Source organism: Bos indicus, chromosome 17 (genome assembly GCF_029378745.1).
Source record: "Bos indicus isolate NIAB-ARS_2022 breed Sahiwal x Tharparkar chromosome 17, NIAB-ARS_B.indTharparkar_mat_pri_1.0, whole genome shotgun sequence".
Lineage (NCBI taxonomy): Eukaryota > Metazoa > Chordata > Mammalia > Artiodactyla > Bovidae > Bos > Bos indicus.
The window spans coordinates 67407455-67432101 of record NC_091776.1 but is presented as its reverse complement, the minus strand read 5'-3'; the positions used below and the strand labels follow the sequence as shown (position 1 = coordinate 67432101).

Genomic DNA, 24647 nt, shown 5'->3' with positions numbered 1-24647 from the left:
AGGCTCCTCTGTCCATGGGATTTTCCAGGCAAGAATACTGGAGTGGGTTGTCATCTCCTTCTCCAGGGGACTTCCTGACCCAGGGATCAAACCTGGGTCTTCCACATAACAGGCAGATGCTTTACCCTCTGAGCCACCAGGGAAGCGCAGAGTGCATCATATGAAATGACAGGCTGGATGAATCACAAGCTGGAATCAAGATTGCCAGGAGAACTATCAGTACCTCAGATATGAAGGTTAAAGCACTCTAATAGCCTTCCATGCTCCTCTGTCCTTGGAATTCTGTAGGCAAGAATACTGGAGCGGGCTGCCATTTCCTACTCAGATCAGATCAGGTGCTCAGTCGTGTCCGACTCTTTGTGACCCCATGAATCGTAGCACGCCAGGCCTCCCTGTCCAACATCAACTCCCGGAGTTCACTCAGACTCACGTCCATCGAGTCAGTGATGCCATCCAGCCATCTCTTCCTCTGTCATCCCCTTCTCTTCCTGTCCCCAATCCCTCCCAGCATCAGAGTCTTTTCCAACGAGTCAACTCTTCGCATGAGGTGGCCAAAGTACTGGAGTTTCAGCTTTAGCATCATTCCTTCCAAAGAAATCCCAGGGCTGATCTCCTTCAGAATGGACTGGTTGGATCTCCTTGCAGTCCAAGGGACTCTCAAGAATCTTCTCCAACACCACAGTTCAAAAGCATCAATTCTTCAGCGCTCAGCCTTCTTCACAGTCCAACTCTCACATCCATACATGACCACAGGAAAAACCATAGCCTTGACTAGACGGACCTTTGTTGGCAAAGTAACATCTCTGCTTTTGAATATGCTATCTAGGTTGGTCATAACTTTCCTTCCAAGGAGTAAGCGTCTTTTAATTTCATGGCTGCAGTCACCATCTGCAGTGATTTTGGAGCCCAGAAAAATAAAGCCTGACACTGTTTCCACTGTTTCGCCATCTATTTCCCATGAAGTGATGGGTCCGGATGCCATGATCTTCGTTTTCTGAATGTTGACCTTTAAGCCAACTTTTTCACTCTCCATTTTCACTTTCATCAAGAGGCTTTTTAGTTCCTCTTCACTTTCTGCCATAAGGGTGGTGTCATCTGCATATCTGAGGTTACTGATAATTCTCCTGGAAATCTTGATTCCAGCTTGTGTTTCTTCCAGTCCAGCGTTTCTCATGATGTACTCTGCATATAAGTTAAATAAACAGGATGACAATATACAGCCTTGACATACTCCTTTTCCTATTTGGAACCAGTCTGTTGTTCCATGTCCAGTTCTAACTGTTGCTTCCTGACCTGCCTATAAATTTCTCAAGAGGAAGGTCAGGTGGTCTGGTATTCCCATCTCTTTCAGAATTTTCCACAGTTGGGGGAGAAATATCAATAACCTCAGATATGCAGACAAAAGTACTCCAGTGGCAGAAAGTGAAGAGAAACCAAAGAGCCTCTTGATGAAAGTGAAAGAGAAGAGTGAAAACGCTGGCTTAAAACTCAACATTCAAAAAACTAAGATCATGGCATCTGGTCCCATCACTCCAGAGCAAATAGATGGGGAAACAATGGAAACAGTGACAGACTTTATTTATTGGGCTCCAAAATCACTGCAGCCATGAAATTAAAAGATGCCTGCTCTTTGGAAGAAAAGCTATGACAACCTTGACAGCATATTAAAAAGCAGAAACATCACTTTGCTGACAAAGGTCCAACAGTCAAAGTTATGGTTTTCCAGTAGTTATGTATAGATGTGAGAGCTGGACCATAAAGAAGGCTGAGCACCAAAGAACTGATGGTTTTGAACCGTGGAGCTGGAGAAGACTCTTTTTTGAGAGTCACCTGGACAGCAAGGAGATCAAACCAGTCAATCCTAATGGAAATCAGTTCTGAATATTCATTGGAAGGACTGTTGCTGAAGCTCCAATACTCTGGCCACCTGATGTGAAGAGCCGGCTCACTGGAAAAGACCCTGATGCTGGGAAAGATTGAAGGCGGAGGAGAAGGGGAGAACAGAGGAGGGGATGGCTGGATGGCATCACCGACTTGATAGACATGAGTTTCAGCAAGCTCCGGGAGTCGGTGATGGGCAGGGAGGCCTGGTGTGCTGCAGTCCATGGGGTCGCAAAGAGCTGGACACAACTGAGTGACTGAACAACAACAAAATGATATCATGATGTATTTTTCATTTGACTGCTTTTAAATTCAGATTTGTTGAGGCATAATTTACACAAAATAACATCTACCCTCTTGCTTCAGTCTCCACCACAGTCAAAGGATATGACACTTTCATTAAACTGTTCTCTCATGTCCTATCCCACCACCCCTACCTCCTGACCACTACCAATCTCATTTCTGTCCTGACAGTTTTGCCTTTTCCAGAATGTCCTATAAATGAAATCACAGTAGGAAGTCTGTGTGTGGCATCTTTCATGTAGCATAATTTTGGTACCTACAGTTTGCTCCTCTATCGCTGGGTAGTACCTTCACTGTATCACATCATAGTGGCTTTAATTTGAATGTCACTTATTGTGAGTGGCTTTGAGCATCTTTAAATATGTTCAAAAGCCATTTGACACTCTTTCCTGTGAAATGAAAGTTTCTGCCCAGTGTTTTATTGGGTTTCTGATCTCACAACTCATTTTTTTGAGAGCTCCTTGTACATTAATGAGATTAGCCCCTTGTGATAGTTTGCAAATACTATTTCCCAGTTTGCTACTGATTTGATAGTATTTTTGGTATGCAGATATACCGTAATTTTTATGTACTGGTCAAGAGTTTGAAAGGCTTTTGACACTACCAAGTTATAAAGGAATTCTTCCATTTTTCCCCCTCCTAGATCTTATATGGTTTCATTTCTTACATTACAGTTGACCCTTCAAAGTGGGGGTGGGCAGTGAAGGTGGGGGTTAAGGGTGCAGTTGAAAACCTGCATATAACTTTATAGCTCCCCTCCCACCCCTGCCCACCAGCAGTTCCCCACCTGTGGATTCAAACAACTGCAATTCAAACCAATGCTGTTCAAGGGTCAACTGCGTATCTCTGACCCACCTCAATGTATTTTGGTGAGCAGTATGAGGTTTAGATTAGAGAAGGAAATGGCAACCCACTCCAGAGTTCTTGCCTGGAGAATCCCAGGGACAGGGAAGCCTAGTGGGGTCTATGGGGTCACACAGAGTTGGACATGACTGAAGTGACTTAGCAGCAGCATGCGGTTTAGATCCAGTATTTTTTTTCAAATTGCTATCCAATGATCACAACACTACTTATTAAAAAGTTCATTTTTTCCACAGTGATCTGAGATGGTGATATCCATACACCATCTCTCTAAGAGTTTTTGGAATTTCTATCCAACTATCCAACAGCAGCAGACGGATTCTTTAACACTACTGCTACACAGCTGCATCGAGTTGGACACAACTGAGCATGCACACATGAAGTAGTGACCAGTAACAGAAGAAAGACTTAGAATTCCAATGAAAAATCACAACACGCGAAACAGTAAAAACATGTCACACAAGTTCAACGTTCATCCACAGAGCAGCAACAATTTTACTATGTACCCATTTTTATAACATAGAACATGTTTCCAAGCGCCATAATTGTATTATCAACAATAAAAAGATTATCTAGATTTTTTCCTCTTTTCTTCTTCCCTCACACTCTTTCGTATTTAACCATATATGTGTTCAATCAAAGTACTCTAGTAATTCAATAGACTCAATGATTATTGATTGATTGCTTCCTAACCATTTTAATTAAGTGACAATCCTTTGAAATGACACTGTTTCAAAATAGTATATATTCTAGAATCTCTCCCTTGCCACCACCTAAATTAGAGAAACCAGCAAACTTTATTTATTATGAAAGGCAAGGAGAGGAGAACTCTGAAGTCACTTTACTACTTGGGTTTAACAGAATATTCCCCCTAGCGCCAAATCTTATCTCTAATAGATAGTATGTGAGAAGACTCTACACAAGTGAAAACAGAAAATGCAATTACATTTTATTGCAAGAAATTTGGAAAACGTATTTTTAACAAAGTTAGCTATTCAAAAGTGTTACCTTAGGCTGTCTCTTAATAGCTCCTTTTCACAAGTGTGAAATTTAATGAAGGCAGCAACATTTACAAGCAAGACCAAAATGGTATCTTAATTACTAGCTGCATCTTCTTAGGCAACAAGAAATTAAATGGAAAGAGAAATTAGTTTTACAAATGGCATCATACATCTTTATGTTACACCCCCCTCCATCAAGTCACAGATGGTTGTATGTCTTGAACTCACTAATATTGTAGGCAATTTTCTTTTCCTTGGACACACTCCAATCCATCACTACTCTAAATTATATCTTATTTTTGAATCATTTACAAGGACTGAAACTGTTTATCAGAGTGATTTAACATGCATTGACCATATGAAGTGGGCTTTTGCCTCACTGGGCTCTACACAAATATGAAACTTACAACTTGTTAAAACCACTGGCTGTATAAGGTACAGTGTTCTCATTACATACAGTTTGGAAGAATACTTTGACCGGATTTCCTAAAGGAAATCAGTCCTTAATATTCACTGGAAGGACTGATGCTGAAGCTGAAACAACAATAGTCTGGCCACCTGATGCAAAGTTCTGAGTCACTGGAAAAGACCCTGATGCTGGGAAAGATTGAAGGCAGGAGGAGAAGGGGATGACAGAGAATGAGATGGTGGGGTGGCATCACTGACTCAATGGACATGAGTTTGAGCAAGCTCTGGGAGCTGGTGATGGACTGGGTAGTCTGGCATGCTGTAGTCCATGGGGTCGCACAGAGTCGGACATGACTGAGCAACTGAACTGACTGAATAAAAATCTAATTAACTCTAATAAAGGATTCCTGGTTCAGTTACTACTACCAAATCTAACAGAAAAACTCTGCAGTAAAGTCATGGATAATGTTACGTCTGCTTGTCATGTAACTCATGTCTTAAAATAGGTACTCAGAAAGCTCAGGCAGGACTGCTCTCCTCAAATGAGTATGTTTAGAGCTCATGCATTACAAAGAGCCCAGAGATTTTGCTTCCAATCATGGCTGAGTAATTCCTATTGGAAAAACAATTCTACATACAAAAACTATGAATTCTGGACACAAACAAAACAAAAATCCAACAACTCCCCTAAGAGTACTAGAGGGCAATCAGAAGCAGAAAGATTCTACAGTGGAGGGCTGAGCCCTGGGCTGAGTTTTCCTTCCACTTCCTAGTTGGGCAGGACCCAAACCATGCCATGCCAAGAGGCTAAGACAAAGAAATCTACAGTCTTACTTTAAGATTGAAAGATTTCAGGGCAAATAGTACTGGGGTCCAGCCCCGGTTGGATCTAGGGTTCCCTTGGGATGACGGCATTGGCGAAAGGATAGCAAAGCGGAGAGATCAGAGGCTTGATCTAATTGGTTTACGCAGAAAGCCAATAAAACCTGTGACACCAGGTTTGCACTGACCACAGAGGCCACAGGCGCTCTCTCAAATTGTGCAAATTGCCCCACCTTAGGCACTTTCTCAAGTGGGTCTTAGAAGCCCGGGCCAGTAAGTGGTCTCAGAGGGCCCCCACACTCCAACTAGTCATCCTGAATGAAGAACAGAGAAGAAAAGGAGAGAAAAGGAAACAAGAATGACACGGGGAGACCAAGTGTGGTGAGCAAGGTCCGTAGCTTTATTTTCAAAAGGAGCTTTTATACCCTAAGTTGTACATAGAGGATAATAGGGGGTGCAAAGGCATGCAAGGTCAGCAGTCCCTGACCCTTATCAAAACCAGGCTTTCTTTCTGCAAACTTATCATATGCAAAGGCTTTTATCATATACAAAGGTCTAAGGTTGTTAACATTAAAGCTACTACTTATATTTCTATATGCCAACTATATTAATCAATACACTCCCAGGGTCACAGTGGGTAAGGGATATGGAAACTTGGCAGCAAGCATTAGCTCAACAAAGAAATCCTCTACTAGTTCTATTTTAACAATTTTAACTCCCCGAGAAGCTCTGCATTGTTAGAATATCTTAAGCTTCCCATTCCTCTCATGGTTGGGATGCTGTGAACAATCACATGAGCAGCTGTAAGAGTCCAGAAACCTGTCAGCAAGTTAGAAAGCTTTCTGAGGGATATGAATTGGAACACACCTATTATACCCTGAAGACTTATTAACTAGAGGTCTAAGTTGATCACCTTACAGAGAAAGGTGGTCAGTGATAGCCCCTCATTAATGTCAGAAGAGTTGGTGAAAGTCGTAAAATAGTAAAACAGACAGATTCTGGTTTTGGGGTAGACGCTCAGGAAGGTCCAGGGGGCGCCCCTCGAGCCCTGACTTGCCTTGCCCGTCAGGCCTCTCCCGCTTGACCTTGTCATGGGTGGGAACTCCCATGCTGGCTCCCAGCATCTCCCCCTTTTTTATTTCTTAAGACAGCCAGATGTAATTCAGTTGCAAGCTTCTGAGTGCTCTGCCAGAGAATCCTGACAATACAAGGAAGAGTAATTATGAAAAGCAGAATTAGAGCAGCCACAGCAGCACAGCTAAAAATAGTAGAATGCTCTTTCCTGAAATAAAGTTAGAGAAAGTGTGGAAAAAGTCACTTGCTACTCCTGCAGCAGTAAAATCTAATTGAGAGTGTTCCATGGTCTTTATCTGGTTGTGAAGTTTCCCTAAATCTAAACTAATATAGGAGCTGTTCCAGATACCTGAAATATGATTTTTAATCTTTTTCCAGTCATAATCTGTCTCCTTTACTTTCAGGGGTGTTACACATATCCACCGGTAGTCAGCATGACAGGACAGTGTCAATTTTATTTTTAATGCCTGTAATTTAGTCCCAATATGTATTACTGCTTCTTCTAGGGTGTCTATCCTCATCTCTAGCTTCCTGTCTATAGCTTCCTGTGTTGCCAATGTTAAAGAAACATTTTTGGACATAGTATCAACATATTGAGCAGTATGTACTTGTTGAGTCAATGATATTGCTGCCACAGTAACAGAAGTAATTGCAGTTATTAGAGCTGCTATTCCCAAGATAAGTAGGTCCACAAACTGTCATGATCTCATTAAATCTTGTAGTTGCTGTAACACAGCAAGACCATAATTATCATACCAATGTGTGGTTACAGTTACAGGCACCATAAGATAGGGTGGGTGTTGTAACACCACAAAAGAGCAAACATTATATTGGGGGGGTCAAACAAGATGAGAGCATACATTGTTCACAAGACACTACATGAGGTCCACCTGAATAATGTATTTGTATATTAAGTCTTTTGGAGTCATTAGCGAAGAGAAAAACATAAGGCGAGGGTAGACAAGCTAAAACAGAATAAGTAGAAATATTTTTTGGCCGGGTTAAGGTAATAGGGGCAGTAGCCATAAGGGCCCTCCAAATTTCTGGTTGCCAAAAAGTTCTGCCCTTAGCTGTATAAGACAGCATAGGAGGAACAAATTGATTACGATGTCATCTAGTGGCGCATAATGGCCAAGGCACTGGATTTTTTTTTTTTTTTCAACTGTCAAATCTACTGTTAAATGCATCATTGGTCATTGGATCCTGACCTGGATCCAGGCTGCTCCAGTCCTGAATAGTATAATTTCCTCTTCCTGGTATCCTATAATCAATTCTAGAATTATAAGTACAAGATTTCCAAATCGGACACCCTCAACGATCGTCTATGGTGTTCCATATGACATCTGAAGGGGCAGCATTATGACAATTTGGATATTTTGGTGGAGATTTGGAAAGCAGGGATTTATAGGGGTCAAAGATCCAAGGCATGCTGCTGCTGCGTCGCTTTAGTCGTGTCCGACTCTGTGCGACCCCATAGATGGCAGCCCACCAGGCTCCCCCATCCCTGGGATTCTCCAGGCAAGAACACTGTAGTGGGCTGCCATTTCCTTCTCCAATGCATGAAAGTGAAAAGGGAAAGTGAAGTCGCTCAGTCGTGTCCAACTCTAGTGACCCCATGGACTGCAGCCTACCAGGCTCCTCCGTTCATGGGATTTTCTAGGCAAAAGTACTGGAGTGGGGTGCCATTGCCTTCTCCGGATCCCAGGCATACGAGCCAGTAATATCCAAACTGGCCGGTAATTTAAGGATGGGGAATCTGTTATAATTGCTTTTTTAGAGGCTCCAATACATCCTTCTTTGGTAGGAGTAATAAAGCTTCCTGTATGATCAAAGGGGAAGTTAAAACAAACAGGAAGATCATCTGTTAACCCCTTAAAGGTATAACTGAAATTAACAGGGTATTTATCCTCTGTATAGGAAGCATATGACCCTCCCAATAACTGAGGCTGGTTTGTGTGGACCCGTATAGGGTCACCGTTTCAAGTAACTACTTGAAAGGTCAGAGGATCTGGGAAGTATGCCCAGTACTTTTTTGGAGCGGGGGAGGAGGCGCTTACCTGGCAAGATAGTAAGGCAAGCATAGCAATAAACACTCTCTCAGGAGAGGCTGGAGAGCCCTTCGGGGAAGCTATCCCTTGTAGCTGGTGACAGAGCATCTTAATCTGTCCCCAGGTAGGTATGGAGGCTTGTTGAGTTGCACGAGTTGGGCGTCCTGGTGGACTCCTGTGGGGTAAAGAATTAGGGGGAACAATATCTTTCATACGGAGTGGTGACATCTGTCTGGTGGGTGGTTCTTCTTCCTGTTCATCCGGGATCTCTGGTGTCATTAGTCTCGAGGTCAGCGGGACTTCCCACATTGGTGGAGGGAGTGGAAGTAGAGGATGTCCCTTCTTTTTTTGTGGTCTAGGCAATAGGGGGACCAGGTGTCTGGGGGGCTGCGATATGACGAATCAGTCTGTCCGGGATCCAAATCGGAGAATCTGCGTCCTGTGGAAAAACACAAGCATATCCTCAGCCACTAGTTAATAATGGGTCGGGACCCCTCCATTGTCCAGAGAGGAGGTCCTTCCACTTCACCAACGGCTTTTTATTTTGTTGTTCCGGACACCAATGACAAAGCATTGTAGTGGCTCTGGATGAATCAACATTCAGGTTATTTATTACAAAGAGACCATGCTGCAGGATCTGATTGGGGGAACTATATTTAAATTCCCCTTCCTGTAATTTTTGAATTTGTATTTTTAAATGGTAAGGAAGAAAATGCTACAATGTGAAGAGCAGGCTCCATGTGGACCTAAAAGGCTAAAAGAACTAGAGAAAAATTTCAACTGCTGCCCACCTTGGAGATGAGTTTCCAGTTCCACTTCAACCAACCTAAAAGCTTGATTTAAAAAAAATAAATAAAATGGATACTCTTAGGAGGAACATAACAGAATCCAAAGCCTTTACAATAATATGTCATTCATAATGTCTAGGACGCAACCCAAATGTGTGCCATGATTCAAAAATGGGAAAATGTGAATCATACTCAGATATTCATTCAGTGGAGACTGACTCCAAGGACCCCATATGTTGAAATTTACATACAAGGAATTTAAAGCAGCTATGATAACTATGTTCAAAGACATCAAGGAGAATATGCTTATAAGGAATAAAAAGAAAAAACTCAGCAGATAAGTAGAAACAGAAAAGGAGTAAATTGGCCATTTTAGACCCAACAGAAGCAGAAAAGATTCAAAAGAGGTGGCAAGAATACACAGAAGAACTATGCAAAGAATGTCCTAATGACCTGGATAACCATGATAGTGTGGTCATTTATCTAGAGCCAGACATCCTGGAATGTGAAGTCAGGTGAACTGCAGGAAGCATTACTACAAACAAAGCTAGTGGAGGTGATAGAATGCCAGCTGAGCTACTTCAAATCCCAAAAGAAGATGCTACTAAAGTTCAGTTTGGTTCAGTTGCTCAGTCATGTCCGACTCTGCGACCCCATGGACTGCAGCACACAAGGCTTCCCTATCCATCACCAACTCCTGGAGCCTACTCAAACTCATGTCCATCAAGTTGGTGCTGCCATCCAACCACCTCATCCTCTGTCGTCCCCTTCTCCTCCTGCCTTCAATCTTTCCCAGCATCAGGGTCTTTTCCAGTGACTCAGTACTTCACATCAGGTGGCCAAAGTACTGGAGTTTCAGCTTCAGCATCAGTCCTTCCAATGAATATTCCAGGGCTGATTTCCTTTAGGATGGCCTAATTGGATCTCCTTGCAGTCCAAGGGACTCTCAAGAGTCTTCTCCAACACTACAGTTCAAAAGCATCATTCTTCAGCACTCAGCTTTCCTTATAGTCCAACTCTCACATCCATACATGACTACTGGAAAAACCATAGCTTTGACTAGACAGACCTTGGTTGGTAAAGTACTGTCTCTGCTTTTTAATATGCTGTCTAGGCTGATCATAGCTTTTCTTCCAAGGAGCAAGTGACTTTTAATTTCATGGCTGCAGTCACTATCTGCAGTGATTTTGGAGCCCCCCAAAATAAAGTCTCTCACTGTTTCCTTTGTTTCCCCATCTGTTTGCCACAGAGTGATGGTACTGGATGCCATGATCTTAATTTTCTGAATGTTGAATTTTAAGCCAACGTTTTCACTCTCCTCTTTCACTTTCATCAAGAGGCTCTTTAGTTCTTTTTCGTTTTCTGCCATAAGGGTGGTGTTATCTGCGTATCTGAGGTTATTGATATTTCTCCTGGCAATCTTGATTCCAGCTTGTGCTTCATCCAGCCCAGCATTTTGCATGATGTACCTGCAAAGTGCTGCACTCAATATGCCAGCAAATTTGGAAAACTCAACAGTGGTCACAGGACTGAAAAAGGGCAGTTTTCATTCCAATCCCAAAGAAAAGCAGTGCCAAGGAATGTTCAAACCACCATACAATTACGCTCATTTCACATGAAAGTAACATAAAGCTCAAAGTCCTTCAAGTTAGGCTTCAACAGTACATGAACTGAGAACTTCGAGATGTACAAGCTGGGTTTATAAAAGGCAGAGGAACCAGAGGTCAAATTGCCAACATTCGCTGGATGGTGGAAAAAGCAAGGGAATTCCAGAAATACATCTACTTCTGCTTCATTAACTATGCTAAAGCCTCTGACTGTGTGGATCACAACAAACTGGAAAATCCTTAAAGAGACGGGAATGCTAGACCATACTTGTCTCCTGAGAAACCTGTATACAGATCAAGAATCAACAGTTCCAACAAGACACAGGAACAATGGACTGGTTCCAAATTGGGAAAGGAGTACGTCAAGGCTGTATACTGCCACCCTGCTTATGTAACTTACATGCAGAGTACATCATGCAAAATGCAGGGCTGGACGAAACACAAGCTGAAATCAAGACTGCCAGAAGAAATATACACAATCCTGGATATGCAGATGATACCATTCTAATGGCAGAAAGGAAAGAGGAACTAAAGAGCTTCTTGATGAGGGTGAAAGAGGAGAGTGAAAAGCTGGCTTAAAACTCAATGTTCAAAAAACTAAGATCATAGCATCTGGTCCGATCACTTCATGGCAAATAGATGGAGTAGCAATGGAAACAAAGGCAGATTTTATTTTCTTGGGCTCCAAAATTACTGCAGACAATGACTGCAGCCATGAAATTAAAAGAGGCTTGCTCCTTGGAAGAAAAGCTATGAGAAACCTAAACAGTGTATTAAAAAGCAGAGACATTAGTTTGCTGACAAAGATCTGTATAGTCAAAGCCATGGTTTTTCTAGTAGTTATACAGATGTGAGAGCTGGACCATAAAGAAGTCTGAGCACCAAAGAGTTGATGCTCTTGAATTGTGGTGCTGGAGAAGACTCTTGAGAGTCCCTTGGACTGCAAGGTGATTAAACCAGTCAATCCTAAAGGAAATCAACCCTGAATATTCACTGGAAAGACTGACGCTAAAGCTGAAGCTCCAATACTTTGGCCACTTGCTGCAAAGACCTGACTCACTGAAAAGACCCTAGCGCTGGGAAGGACTGGGGGCTGAAAGAGACAGGGCAACAGAGGATGAGATGGTTGGACAGCATCACTGACTCAATGAAGATGAGTTTCATTGAAAAGACCCTGGCACTGGGAAGGATTGGGGGCTGAAGGAGACGGGGCAATGGAGGATGAGATGGTTGGACAGCATCACTGACTCAATGAAGATGAGTTTCAGCAAAGTCCAGGAGACAGTGAAGGACAGGGAAGCCTGGCGTGCTGCAGTGCATGGGGTCACAGAGAGTCGGGCATGCCTAAACAGCAGCAAAAAATAGAAAAGGAATAAATTGGACATTTTAGACTTGAAATTACAATATCTGAAACAAAAAAGTTCACTGGATGAGCTAACAGCACATGAAGGGAATAGGAGGACATTTGAAATTAACAGAGATTAGACAATATTTAGAAAGAAAAAATATATTAAAAAAAAAAAACCTCCCAGAGCCTCAGGGACTTATGGGAAAAGGTATAATGTATATGTAACTGGATTCCTAGAAGGAGAGAAAATACAAAATAAAAAATATCTGGAGGAATGAATACTGGCCAAAAATGGACTAAATATGCAAGATATAAATTTGCAAGCTCAGCAAACCCCAACAAACACAAAGAAAAATATGCCCAGTCACAGTCATAATCAAAATGACAAGAATTACCTTGAAGCAGCCAAAAGAAAAAAACACATTTCATGTAAAGAATAATAAATGATTTAAAGTCTGCTTACTTCTCACCAGAAACAACAAAAGCCAGAAGAAACACTGGATCAACAACTTTAAAATTCTAAAAGAATAAAAAATGATAAATCCAGACTTCTATACTTGGTAAAAATATCCCAAGAATTAAGGTGAAATACTTCTTTCCTATAGTTGGGCAGGGGAGAGTTGGGGGTAGGGGAGGTTTTGTTTTCCAGGGGGTCTCGAAGAGTCGGACACGACTGAGAGGACTTCACTTTCACTTTTCACTTTCATGCATTGGAGAAGGAAATGGCAACCCACTCCAGTGTTCTTGCCTGGAGAATCCCAGGGATGGGGAAGCCTGGTGGGCTGCCATCTATGGGGTCGCACAGAGTCGGACATGGCTGAAGTGACTTAGCAGAGAGTTTTAGATAAAACAAAACTAAAACAATTCACTATCAGCAGATCTGCATTATAAGAAATGCAAGGAAGTTATTAGGCAGAAGGCAAAGGATACCAGGTGGAAACAGATCTTTACAAAGGAATGGAGTAAATAAACCAAGATGGCTGGTTCTTGTATTTTATGTGCTGCGGTACATAAATTTTAATTCTAAGTAGGTTATGAAAAACGAGTTTATATATTTTAATTCCTAGATTAATAAGTTTCTCTCTCTCTCTCTCTAGTCATTAAGTCATGTCTGACTCTTGCAACCCCATGGACTGTAGCCTGCCAGGCTCCTCTGTCCATGGGGTTCTCCAGGCAGTAATACTGGAGTGGGTTGCCAATTCCTTCTCCAGGGGATCTTCCCGACCCAGGAATCGAACCTGGGTCTACTGCATTGCAGGCAGATTCTTTACTGACTGAGTTATGAGGGAAGGCCTAATAACTAATTCCTAATTCCTTTTAAGAATACAATGGGGAATAGTTAAAAAGCAGAAATAGAAGAAAAACAGAGGCAATAACAACCATAGCAATAATTAATTTTTAGCAGACTAAACATAAAATACCTTGAATCACACTGCCTTGTTGTGGTGAAGGGGCTTGCATAGCTCAATGATGCTACGAACCATGCCACGTAGGGCCACTAAAGATGGACAGGTCATAGTGGAGAGTTCTGACAAAATGCGATTCACTGGAGGAGGGAATGGCAAACCACCCCGGGATACTTGCCGTGAGGTGAGAACCCCACGAACTGTATAAAAAGACAAAAAAATATGACACCGACAGATGAGCCCCCCCCAGGTCGGAATGGGTCCAACATGCTACTAGAAAAGAGCGGAGGACAGCTACTAACAGCTCCAGAAAGAATGAAGCGACTGGGCCAAAGCGGAAATGACGCTCAGCTATGGATGTGTCTGGTGATGAAAGTAAAATCTGATGCTGTAAAGAACAGTACTGCATAGGAACATGGAATGTTAGGTCCACGAATCAAGGTAAACCGGATGTGGTCAAGCAGGAGATGCAAGAGTGAACATCAACATCTTAGGAATCAGTGAACTAAAATGGCTGGGAATGGGTGAATTTAATTCAGATGATGATTATATCTACTACTGTGGGCAAGGATCCCATAGAAGAAATGTAGTAGATTTCATAATCAACAAGTCCGAAATGCAGTACTTGGGCGCAACCTCAATGATGACAGAATGATCTCGGTTCGTTTCTAAGGGAAACCATTCAACATCACGGTAAATCAAGCCTATGCCCAACCACTGATGCCGAAGAAGCTGGTTGACTGGTTTTAGGAAAACCTAGAAGACCACCTAGGACTAACACCAAAAAAAGATGTTCTATTCATCACTAGGGACTGCAAAAGTAGGAAGTCAAGATATAACCTGGAGTAACAGGCAAGTTTGGCCTTGGAGTATAAAATGAAGCAGGGCAAAGGGTAACAGAATTCTGCCAAGAGAATACACTGGTCATAGCAAACACCGTTTTTCAACAACACAAGAGACGACTTTACAAATGGACATCACCAAATGGTCAATACCAAAATCAGACTGATTACATTATTTGTAGAAAGATGGAGAAGCTGTATACAGTCTGCAAAAACAAGACCTGGAGCTGACTATGGCTCAGATCATCAGTTTTCCACATCAAAATTGAGGCTTAAACTAAAGAAAGCTGGGAAAACCACTAGGTCAGCCAAGTATGACTTGAATCAAATCCTTTATACATATACAGTGGAGGTGACAAATAGATTCAAGGGATTAGATCTAGTAAACAGTGTGCCTGAAGAACTATGGACAGAGGTCCGTAATATTGTACAGGAGGCAGTGAATGAATCCATTCTAAAGAAAAACAAAAGCAAGAAGACACAGTGCTTCTCTGAGGAGTCTTTACAAATAGCTAAAGAAAGAAAAGCAGGAAAAACCAAGGGAGAAAGGGAAAGGTTCAGTTCAGTTCAGTCACTCAGTCGAGTCCGACTCTTTGTGACCCCATGAATTGCAGCACGCCAGGCTCCCTGTCCATCACCAACTCCCGGAGTTCACTCAAACTCATGTCCATGGAGTCAGTGATGCCATCCAGCCATCTCATCCTCTGTGGTCCCCTTCTCCTCTCGCCCCCAATCCCTCCCAGCATCAGAGTCTTTTCCAATGAGTCAACTCTTCACATCAGGTGGCCAAAGTATTGGAGTTTCAGCTTTAGCATCAGTCCTTCCAATGAACACCCAGGACTGATCTCCTTTAGGATGGACAGGTTGGACCTCCTTGCAGTCCAAGGGACTCTCAAGAGTCTTCTCCAACACCACAGTTCAAAAGCATCAATTCTTTGGCGCTCAGCTTTCTTCACAGTCCAACTCTCACATCCATACATGACTACTGGAAAAACCATAGCCTTGACTAGATGGACCTTTGTTGGCAAAGTAATGTCTCTGCTTTTCAATATGCTATCTAGGTAAAGGTACACTCAACTAAATGTAGAGTTTCAGAGAATAGAAGGAGGGACAAGAAGCCCTTCTTCAATGAACAACACAAAGAAGTAGAGGAAAACAGAAGGGGAAAGGCTAGAGATCTCTTCAAGAAAATTGGAAATATCAAAGGAACATTTCAGTCAAAGATGAGCACAATAAAGGACAGAAACAGTAAAGACCTAATAGAAGCAGAAGAGATGAAGAAGAGATGGAAAGAATACACAGAAGAACTGTACAGAAAAGATCCTACTGACCAGATAACCATGATGGTGTGACCATTCACCCAGAGCCAGACATTCTGGAGTGTGAAGTCAAATGAGCCTTAGAAAGCACTGCTGTCAATAAAGCTAGAGGAGGTGATGGAATTCCAGCAGAGCTATTTAAAATCCTAAAAGATGATGCTATCAAAGTGCTGCACTCAATAGGTCAGCAAATCTGGAAAACCCAGCAGTGGGCACAGGACTGGAAAAGGTCAATCCTCATTCAAATTTCCAAGAAGGGCAGTACTAAAGAATGTTGAAACCACTGGACAATTGCACTCATCTCCCATGCTAGTAAGGTTAGGCTCAAAATCCTGCATTGTAGGCTTCAGCATTACATGAACTGAGAACTTCCAGATGTCCAAGGTGGGTTTAGAAAAGTCAGAAGAACCAGAGATCAAATTGCCAACATCTGCTGCATTATAGAGAAAGTAAGGGAATTCCAGAAAAACATCAACCTGTTTCATTGACTATGTGTGGACTGGATCATAACAAATTATGGAAAACTTTTTTAAAGAGATGGGAGTGTCAGACCATCTTACCTGTCTCCTGAAAAACTTGTATGCAGGTCAAGAAGCAACAGTGAGAACCGGGTATGGAACAAGTGACTGGTTCAGGACTGAGAGGAGTACAAGGCTGTGTGTTGTCACCCTGTGTACTTAACTTCGGAGAAGGCAATGGCACCCCACTCCAGTACTCTTGCCCGGAAAATCCCATGGATGGAGGAGCCTGGTGGGCTGCCGTCTATGGGGTCGCACAGAGTTGGACACAACTGAAGCGACTTCACTTTCACTTTTCACTTTCATGCATTGGAGAAGGAAACGGCAACCCACTCCAGTGTTTTTGCCTGAAGAATCCCAGGGACGGGGAGCCTGGTGGGCTGCCGTCTATGGGGTCACACAGAGTCGGACACGACTGAAGCGACTTAGCAGCAGCAGCAGAGATACTAAAGAGGACCTAAAGAAACTGGAGAAAAGCTATGTTCGTGGATTGGCAGCCCCAATACAGTTAATGGGTTTGAACTGTGTTATCCACTGGTATGTACATTTATTCTAACAGTAAATACTACATTACTACACAATCCCCTGGTTGGTTGAATCAGTGGATGTAGAATCACAGATACAGAGGGAATGCATAGTTGAAGGAGCCGTGTAGCAGGAGGGCCCAATATGTTATACAGGGTTTGTCAACTATGCAGAGGCCTAGGGCCCGAACCCCTGCATTGTTCAAGGGTCAACTGTACTGTTCAGATGTCAGGCCTCTCCAAATTGACTAACCAATCCAATCCCAGCAGGTTTGTGTTCACAGGAACTGGCAAACTCTTTCTAAAATCTATACAGAAATTGATGGCCAAAATAGTTTTGAAAATGTAGAAGGTTGATATTAAGATTTACAACAAAATTATAATAATTAAAGCTGTTACTGGATAACATATAGATGAGATGAACAACTGAATATGCAACTGTATAACAAAATGAATGTCAACCCTTACCTCATGCTACAGATGAAATTTACTTAAAGGGACGGAAGACCAAAGCTTCCAAGAAAAAAAATGTAAGAGAAAAATCTATGCAACTTTGAGACAGGAACAGATTTAAGATAGGACTCTAGAAAAGCAAATAGAAAATAGCAGGACTTGGGGCTTCCATCCTGGGTCCTGACTCCAAACCTTAGAGTGCCATCAAGAAGGGGTTGCTTAGCCTAAGGCCCTGACGTGATGAAGTACACATCGAGACCTGAGCAGAAGCCCAGGTGAGCTCCCAAGTCGTGGGCACCAGCAGGACAGCACATCCCTGTGAGCCTCTAAGGAGAGTTTTCTGAAGAATCAAAGGGCATAAGTTATTGATAGCAAAGGTGTTTTAGCCAACTGACCTCTGCTCCTGGACAGACAGAACTAAAGCAACAATCCAGGGGAGGAGCCAAGATGGCGGAGGAGTAGGACGGGGAGAACACTTTCTCCCCCACAAATTCATCAAAAGAGCATTTAAACGTCGAGTAAATTCCACAAAACAACTTCTGAATGCCGGCAGAGGACATCAGGCACCCAGATAAGCAACCCAATTCTTCGAAAGGAGAGAGAAGAAACACAGCTCCACCCACCAGAACACCGACACAAGCTTCCCTAACCAGGAAACCTTGACAAGCCACCTGTACAAACCCACACACAGTGAGGAAACGCCACAATAAAGAGAACTCCACAAACTGCCAGAATACAGAAAGGACACCCCAAACTCAGCAATTTAAACAAGATGAAGAGACAGAGAAATACTCAGCAGATAAAGGAACAGGATAAATGCCCACCAAACCAAACAAAAGAGGAAGAGATAGGGAATCTACCTGATAAAGAATTCCGAATAATGATAGTGAAATTGATCCAAAATCTTGAAGCTAAAATGGAATCACAGATAAATAGCCTGGAGACAAGGATTGAGAAGATGCAAGAAAGGTTTAACAAGGACCTAGAAGAAATAAAAAAGAGTCAATATATAATGAATAATGCAATAAATGAAATTAAAAACACTCTGGAGGCAACAAATAGTAGAATAACAGAGGCAGAAGATAGGATTAGTGAATTAGAAGATAGAATGGTAGAAATAAATGAATCAGAGAGGATAAAAGAAAAACGAATTAAAAGAAATGAGGACAATCTCAGCAATCTCCAGGACAATATTAAACGCTACAACATTCGAATCATAGGGGTTCCAGAAGAAGAAGACAAAAAGAAAGACCATGAGAAAATACTTGAGGAGATAATAGTGGAAAACTTCCCTAAAATGGGGAAGGAAATAATCACCCAAGTCCAAGAAACCCAGAGAGTCCCAAACAGGATAAACCCAAGGAGAAACACCCCAAGACACATATTAATCAAATTAACAAAGATCAGACACAAAGAACAAATATTAAAAGCAGCAAGGGAAAAACAACAAATAACACACAAGGGAATTCCCATAAGGATAACAGCTGATCTTTCAATAGAAACTCTTCAAGCCAGGAGGGAATGGCAAGCCATACTTAAAATGATGAAAGAAAATAACCTACAGCCCAGATTATTGTAGCAGCAAGGATCTCATTCAAGTATGAAGGAGAAATCAAAAGCTTTTCAGACAAGCAAAAGCTGAGAGAATTCTGCACCACCAAACCAGCTCTCCAACAAATACTAAAGGATATTCTCTAGACAGGAAACACAAAAACGGTGTATAAATTTGAACCCAAAACAATAAAGTAAATGGCAACGGGATCATGCTTATCAGTAATTACCTTAAACATAAATGGGTTGAATGCCCCAACCAAAAGACAAAGACTGGCTGAATGGATACAAAAACAAGACCCCTACATATGTTGTCTACAAGAGACCCACCTCAAAACAGGGGACACATACAGACAGAAAGTGAAGGGCTGGAAAAAGATTTTCCATGCAAATAGGGACCAAAAGAAAGCAGGAGTAGCAATACTCATATCAGATAAAATAGACTTTAAAACAAAGGCTGTGAAAAGAGACAAAGAAGGTCACTACATAATGATCAAAGGATCAATCCAAGAAGAAGACATAACAATTATAAATATATATGCACCCAACACGGGAGCACCACAGTACGTAAGACAAATGCTAACAAGTACGAAAGGAGAAATTAACAATAACACAATAATAGTGGGAGACTTTAATACCCCACTTACACCTATGGATAGATCAACTAAACAGAAAATTAACAAGGAAACACAAACTTTAAACGATACAATAGACCAGTTAGACCTAATTGATATCTATAGGACATTTCATCCCAAAACAATTAATTTCACCTTTTTCTCAAGCGCACATGGAACCTTCTCCAGGATAGATCACATCCTGGGACATAAATCTAGCCTTGGTAAATTCAAAAAAATAGAAATTATTCCAAGCATTTTTTCTGACCACAATGCAGTAAGATTAGATCTCAATTACAGGAGAAAAACTATTAAAAATTCCAATATATGGAGGCTGAACAACACGCTGCTGAATAACCAACAAATCACAGAAGAAATCAAAAAAGAAATCAAAATTTGCATAGAAACGAATGAAAATGAAAACACAACAACCCAAAACCTGTGGGACACAGTAAAAGCAGTCCTAAGGGGAAAGTTCATAGCAATACAGGCACACCTCAAGAAACAAGAAAAAAGTCAAATAAATAACCTAATTCTACACCTAAAGCAACTAGAAAAGGAAGAAATGAAGAACCCCAGGGTTAGTAGAAGGAAAGAAATCTTAAAAATTAGAGCAGAAATAAATGCAAAAGAAACAAAAGAGACCATAGCAAAAATCAACAAAACCAAAAGCTGGTTCTTTGAAAGGATAAATAAAATTGACAAACCATTAGCCAGACTCATCAAGAAACAAAGGGAGAAAAATCAAATCAACAAAATTAGAAACGAAAATGGAGAGATCACAACAGACAACACAGAAATACAAAGGATCATAAGAGACTACTATCAACAATTATATGCCAATAAAATGGACAACGTGGAAGAAATGGACAAATTCTTAGAAAAGTACAACTTTCCAAAACTGGACCAGGAAGCAATAGAAAATCTTAACAGACCCATCACAAGCACGGAAATTGAAACTGTAATCAAAAATCTTCCAGCAAACAAAAGCCCCGGTCCAGATGGCTTCACAGTTGAATTCTACCAAAAATTTAGAGAAGAGCTAACACCTATCCTGCTCAAACTCTTCCAGAAAATTGCAGAGGAAGGTAAACTTCCAAACTCATTCTATGAGGCCACCATCACCCTAATACCAAAACCTGACAAAGATCCCACAAAAAAAGAAAACTACAGGCCAATATCACTGATGAACATAGATGCAAAAATCCTTAACAAAATTCTAGCAATCAGAATCCAACAACACATTAAAAAGATCATACACCATGATCAAGTGGGCTTTATCCCAGGGATGCAAGGATTCTTCAATATCTGCAAATCAATCAATGTAATACACCACATTAACAAATTGAAAAATAAAAACCATATGATTATCTCAATAGATGCAGAGAAAGCCTTTGACAAAATTCAACATCCATTTATGATAAAAACTCTTCAGAAAGCAGGAATAGAAGGAACATACCTCAACATAATAAAAGCTATATATGACAAACCCACAGCAAACATTATCCTCAATGGTGAAAAATTGAAAGCATTTCCTCTAAAGTCAGGAACAAGACAAGGGTGCCCACTTTCACCATTACTATTCAACATAGTTTTGGAAGTTTTGGCCACAGCAATTAGAGCAGAAAAAGAAATAAAAGGAATCCAAATTGGAAAAGAAGAAGTAAAACTCTCACTATTTGCAGATGACATGATCCTCTACATAGAAAACCCTAAAGATTCCACCAGAAAATTACTAGAACTAATCAATGACTATAGTAAAGTTGCAGGATATAAAATCAACACACAGAAATCCCTTGCATTCCTATACACTAATAATGAGAAAACAGAAAGAGAAATTAAGGAAACAATTCCATTCACCATTGCAACGGAAAGAATAAAATATTTAGGAATATATCTACCTAAAGAAACTAAAGACCTATATATAGAAAACTATAAAACACTGGTGAAAGAAATCAAAGAGGACACTAATAGATGGAGAAATATACCATGTTCATGGATTGGAAGAATCAATATAGTGAAAATGAGTATACTACCCAAAGCAATTTATAGATTCAACGCAATCCCTATCAAGCTACCAACAGTATTCTTCACAGAGCTAGAACAAATAATTTCACAATTTGTATGGAAATACAAAAAACCTCGAATAGCCAAAGCGATCTTGAGAAAGAAAAATGGAACTGGAGGAATCAACCTACCTGACTTCAGGCTCTACTACAAAGCCACAGTTATCAAGACAGTATGGTACTGGCACAAAGACAGAAATATTGATCAATGGAACAAAATAGAAAGCCCAGAGATAAATCCACGCACATATGGACACCTTATCTTTGACAAAGGAGGCAAGAATATACAATGGATTAAAGACAATCTCTTTAACAAGTGGTGCTGGGAAATCTGGTCAACCACTTGTAAAAGAATGAAACTAGACCACTTTCTAACACCATACACAAAAATAAACTCAAAATGGATTAAAGATCTCAACGTAAGACCAGAAACTATAAAACTCCTAGAGGAGAACATAGGCAAAACACTCTCCGACATACATCACAGCAGGATCCTCTATGACCCACCTCCCAGAATGTTGGAAATAAAAGCAAAAATAAACAAATGGGACCTAATTAACCTTAAAAGCTTCTGCACATCAAAGGAAACTATTAGCAAGGTGAAAAGACAGCCTTCAGAATGGGAGAAAATAATAGCAAATGAAGCAACTGACAAACAACTAATCTCAAAAATATACAAGCAACTCCTACAGCTCAACTCCAGAAAAATAAACGACCCAATCAAAAAATGAGCCAAAGAACTAAATAGACATTTCTCCAAAGAAGACATACAGATGGCTAACAAACACATGAAAAGATGCTCAACATCACTCATTATCAGAGAAATGCAAATCAAAACCACTATGAGGTACCATTTCACACCAGTCAGAATGGCTGCGATCCAAAAGTCTACAAATAATAAATGCTGGAGAGGGTGTGGAGAAAAGGGAACCCTCTTACACTGTTGGTGGGAATGCAAACTAGTACAGCCACTATGGAGAACAGTGTGGAGATTCCTTAAAAAACTGGAAATAGAACTGCCTTATGATCCAGCAATCCCACTGCTGGGCACACACACTGAGGAAACCAGAAGGGAAAGAGACACCTGAACCCCAATGTTCATCGCAGCACTGTTTATAATAGCCAGGACATGGAAGCAACCTAGATGTCCATCAGCAGATGAATGGATAAGAAAGCTGTGGTACATATACACAATGGAGTATTACTCAGCCATTAAAAAGAATACATTTGAATCAGTTCTAATGAGGTGGATGAAACTGGAGCCTATTATACAGAGTGAAGTAAGCCAAAAGGAAAAACATAAATACAGTATACTAACGCATATATATGAAATTTAGAAAGATGGTAACAATAACCCGGTGTACGAGACAGCAAAAGAGACACTGATGTATATAACAGTCTTATGGACTCTGTGGGAGAGGGAGAGGGAGAGGGAGAGGGTGGGAAGATTTGGGAGAATGGCATTGAAACATGTAAAATATCATGTAAGAAACGAGTTGCCAGTCCAGGTTCGATGCACGATACTGGATGCTTGGGGCTAGGGCACTGGGATGACCCAGAGGGATGGTATAGGGAGGGAGGAGGGAGGAGGGTTCAGGATGGGGAACACATGTATACCTGTGGTGGATTCATTATTTTATTAAAAAAAAAAAAAAGATAGGACTCTAAAAGCATGACCTCTAAGGCTTAATAAATTGATACACTGAATTTATTTTATTTTTAATTTTAAACTTTTTATTTTTTATTGGGAGATACAGCTGAAAAAGTTGGCTTAAAGGTCAACATTCAGAAAATGAAGATCATGGCATCCAGTCCCATCACTTCATGGGAAATAGATGGGGAAACAGTGGAAACAGTGTCAGACTTTATTTTTCTGGGCTCCAAAATCACTGCAGATGGTGACTGCAGCCATGAAATTAAAAGATGCTTACTCCTTGGAAGGAAAGTTATGACCAACCTAGATAGCATATTCAAAAGCAGAGACATTACTTTGCCAACAAAGGTTTGTCTAGTAAAGGCTATGGTTTTTCCTGTGGTCATGTATGGATGTGAGAGTTGGACTGTGAAGAAGGCTGAGCACTGAAGAATTGATGCTTTTGAACTGCGGTGTTGGAGAAGACTCTTGAGAGTCCCTTGGACTGCAAGGAGATCCAACCAGTCCATCCTGAAGGAGATCAGCCCTGGGATTTCTTTGGAAGGAATGATGCTAAAGCTGAAACTCCAGTACTTTGGCCACCTCTTGTGAAGAGTTGACTCACTGGAAAAGACTGTGATGCTGGGAGGCATTGGGGGCAAGAGAAGAAGGGGACGACAGAGGATGAGATGGCTGGATGGCATCACTGACTCGATGGAGGTGAGTCTGAGTGAACTCCGGGAGTTGGTGATGGACAGGGAGGCCTGGCGTGCTGCGATTCATGGGGTTGCAAGGAGTCGGACACTGATCTGACAGCTGATTAACAAAGTTGTGATAGTTTTAGGTCTACAGTGAAGGGATGCAGCCATACATATACATGTATCTATTCTCTCCCAAACTCCCCTCCCATTCAGGCTGCCACATAACATTGAGTAGAGTTCCATGTGCTGTACAGTAGGTCCTTGCTGGTTATGCATTTTATTTTTATTTTTTTTGTGTGTGTAATAAAGTTTTATTAAAGTATAAAGGAGACAGAGAAAGCTTCTGACATAGGCATCAGAAGGCGGCAGAAAGAGTACCCCCTTGGCTAGTCTTCAGCTGGATATATAGTCACTGCTGCTGCTAAGTCGCTTCAGTCGTGTCCGACTCTGTGCGACCCCATGGACGCCAGCCCACCAGGCTCCCCATCCCTGGGATTCTCCAAGCAAGAACACTGGAGTGGGCTGCCATTTCCTTCTCCATGATTATGCATTTTAAGTACAGTAGTGTGTACATGTCCATCCCCAAATACCTAACTATCCCTCCCCCACCAGCAACCATAAGTTCATTCTCTAAGTCTGTGAGTCTCTTTCTGTTTTGTAAGTTCATTTATATCATTTTTTTTTCTTTTGGTTCCACATATAAGGGGTGTCATTTAAAACTTAAAATTTTGTTCCTTAAGATCCCACCATTTAGTAAACAATGCATTAAATAAGTTAAATGTATCAAAGAACCTATAGCAGTTTAGTTGCTCAGTCGTGTCTGACTCTTTGCGAACTCAAGCACTGCAGGATGCCAGGCTTCCCTGTCTATCACCAACT

At 41.3% G+C, this 24647-nt stretch overlaps 1 protein-coding gene across 14 annotated transcripts in view; it reads right to left on the bottom strand.

Annotated features, from left to right (window-relative positions):
- LOC109571023 (CREB-regulated transcription coactivator 1-like) overlaps positions 1-24647 on the bottom strand; it is a 79282-nt gene that overhangs the window by 38241 nt on the left and 16394 nt on the right. For 9 of the 14 annotated variants that reach the window (XR_011561301.1, XR_002182581.2, XR_011561302.1 and 6 more), the window contains exon 2: positions 8408-8837. The exons of 3 other annotated variants lie outside the window; for them this stretch is intronic. Coding sequence is in view for 1 of the 11 variants with exons in the window: in XM_070770182.1 (XP_070626283.1) it covers positions 8754-8837 (84 nt within the window). In the remaining 10 variants the exon portion in view is untranslated. Of the gene's footprint in view, positions 1-5653; positions 6475-8405; positions 8838-24647 lie in introns of those variants that run through there. 2 more of the 14 variants (XR_002182579.2, XM_070770182.1) reach the window with 2 other exon arrangements.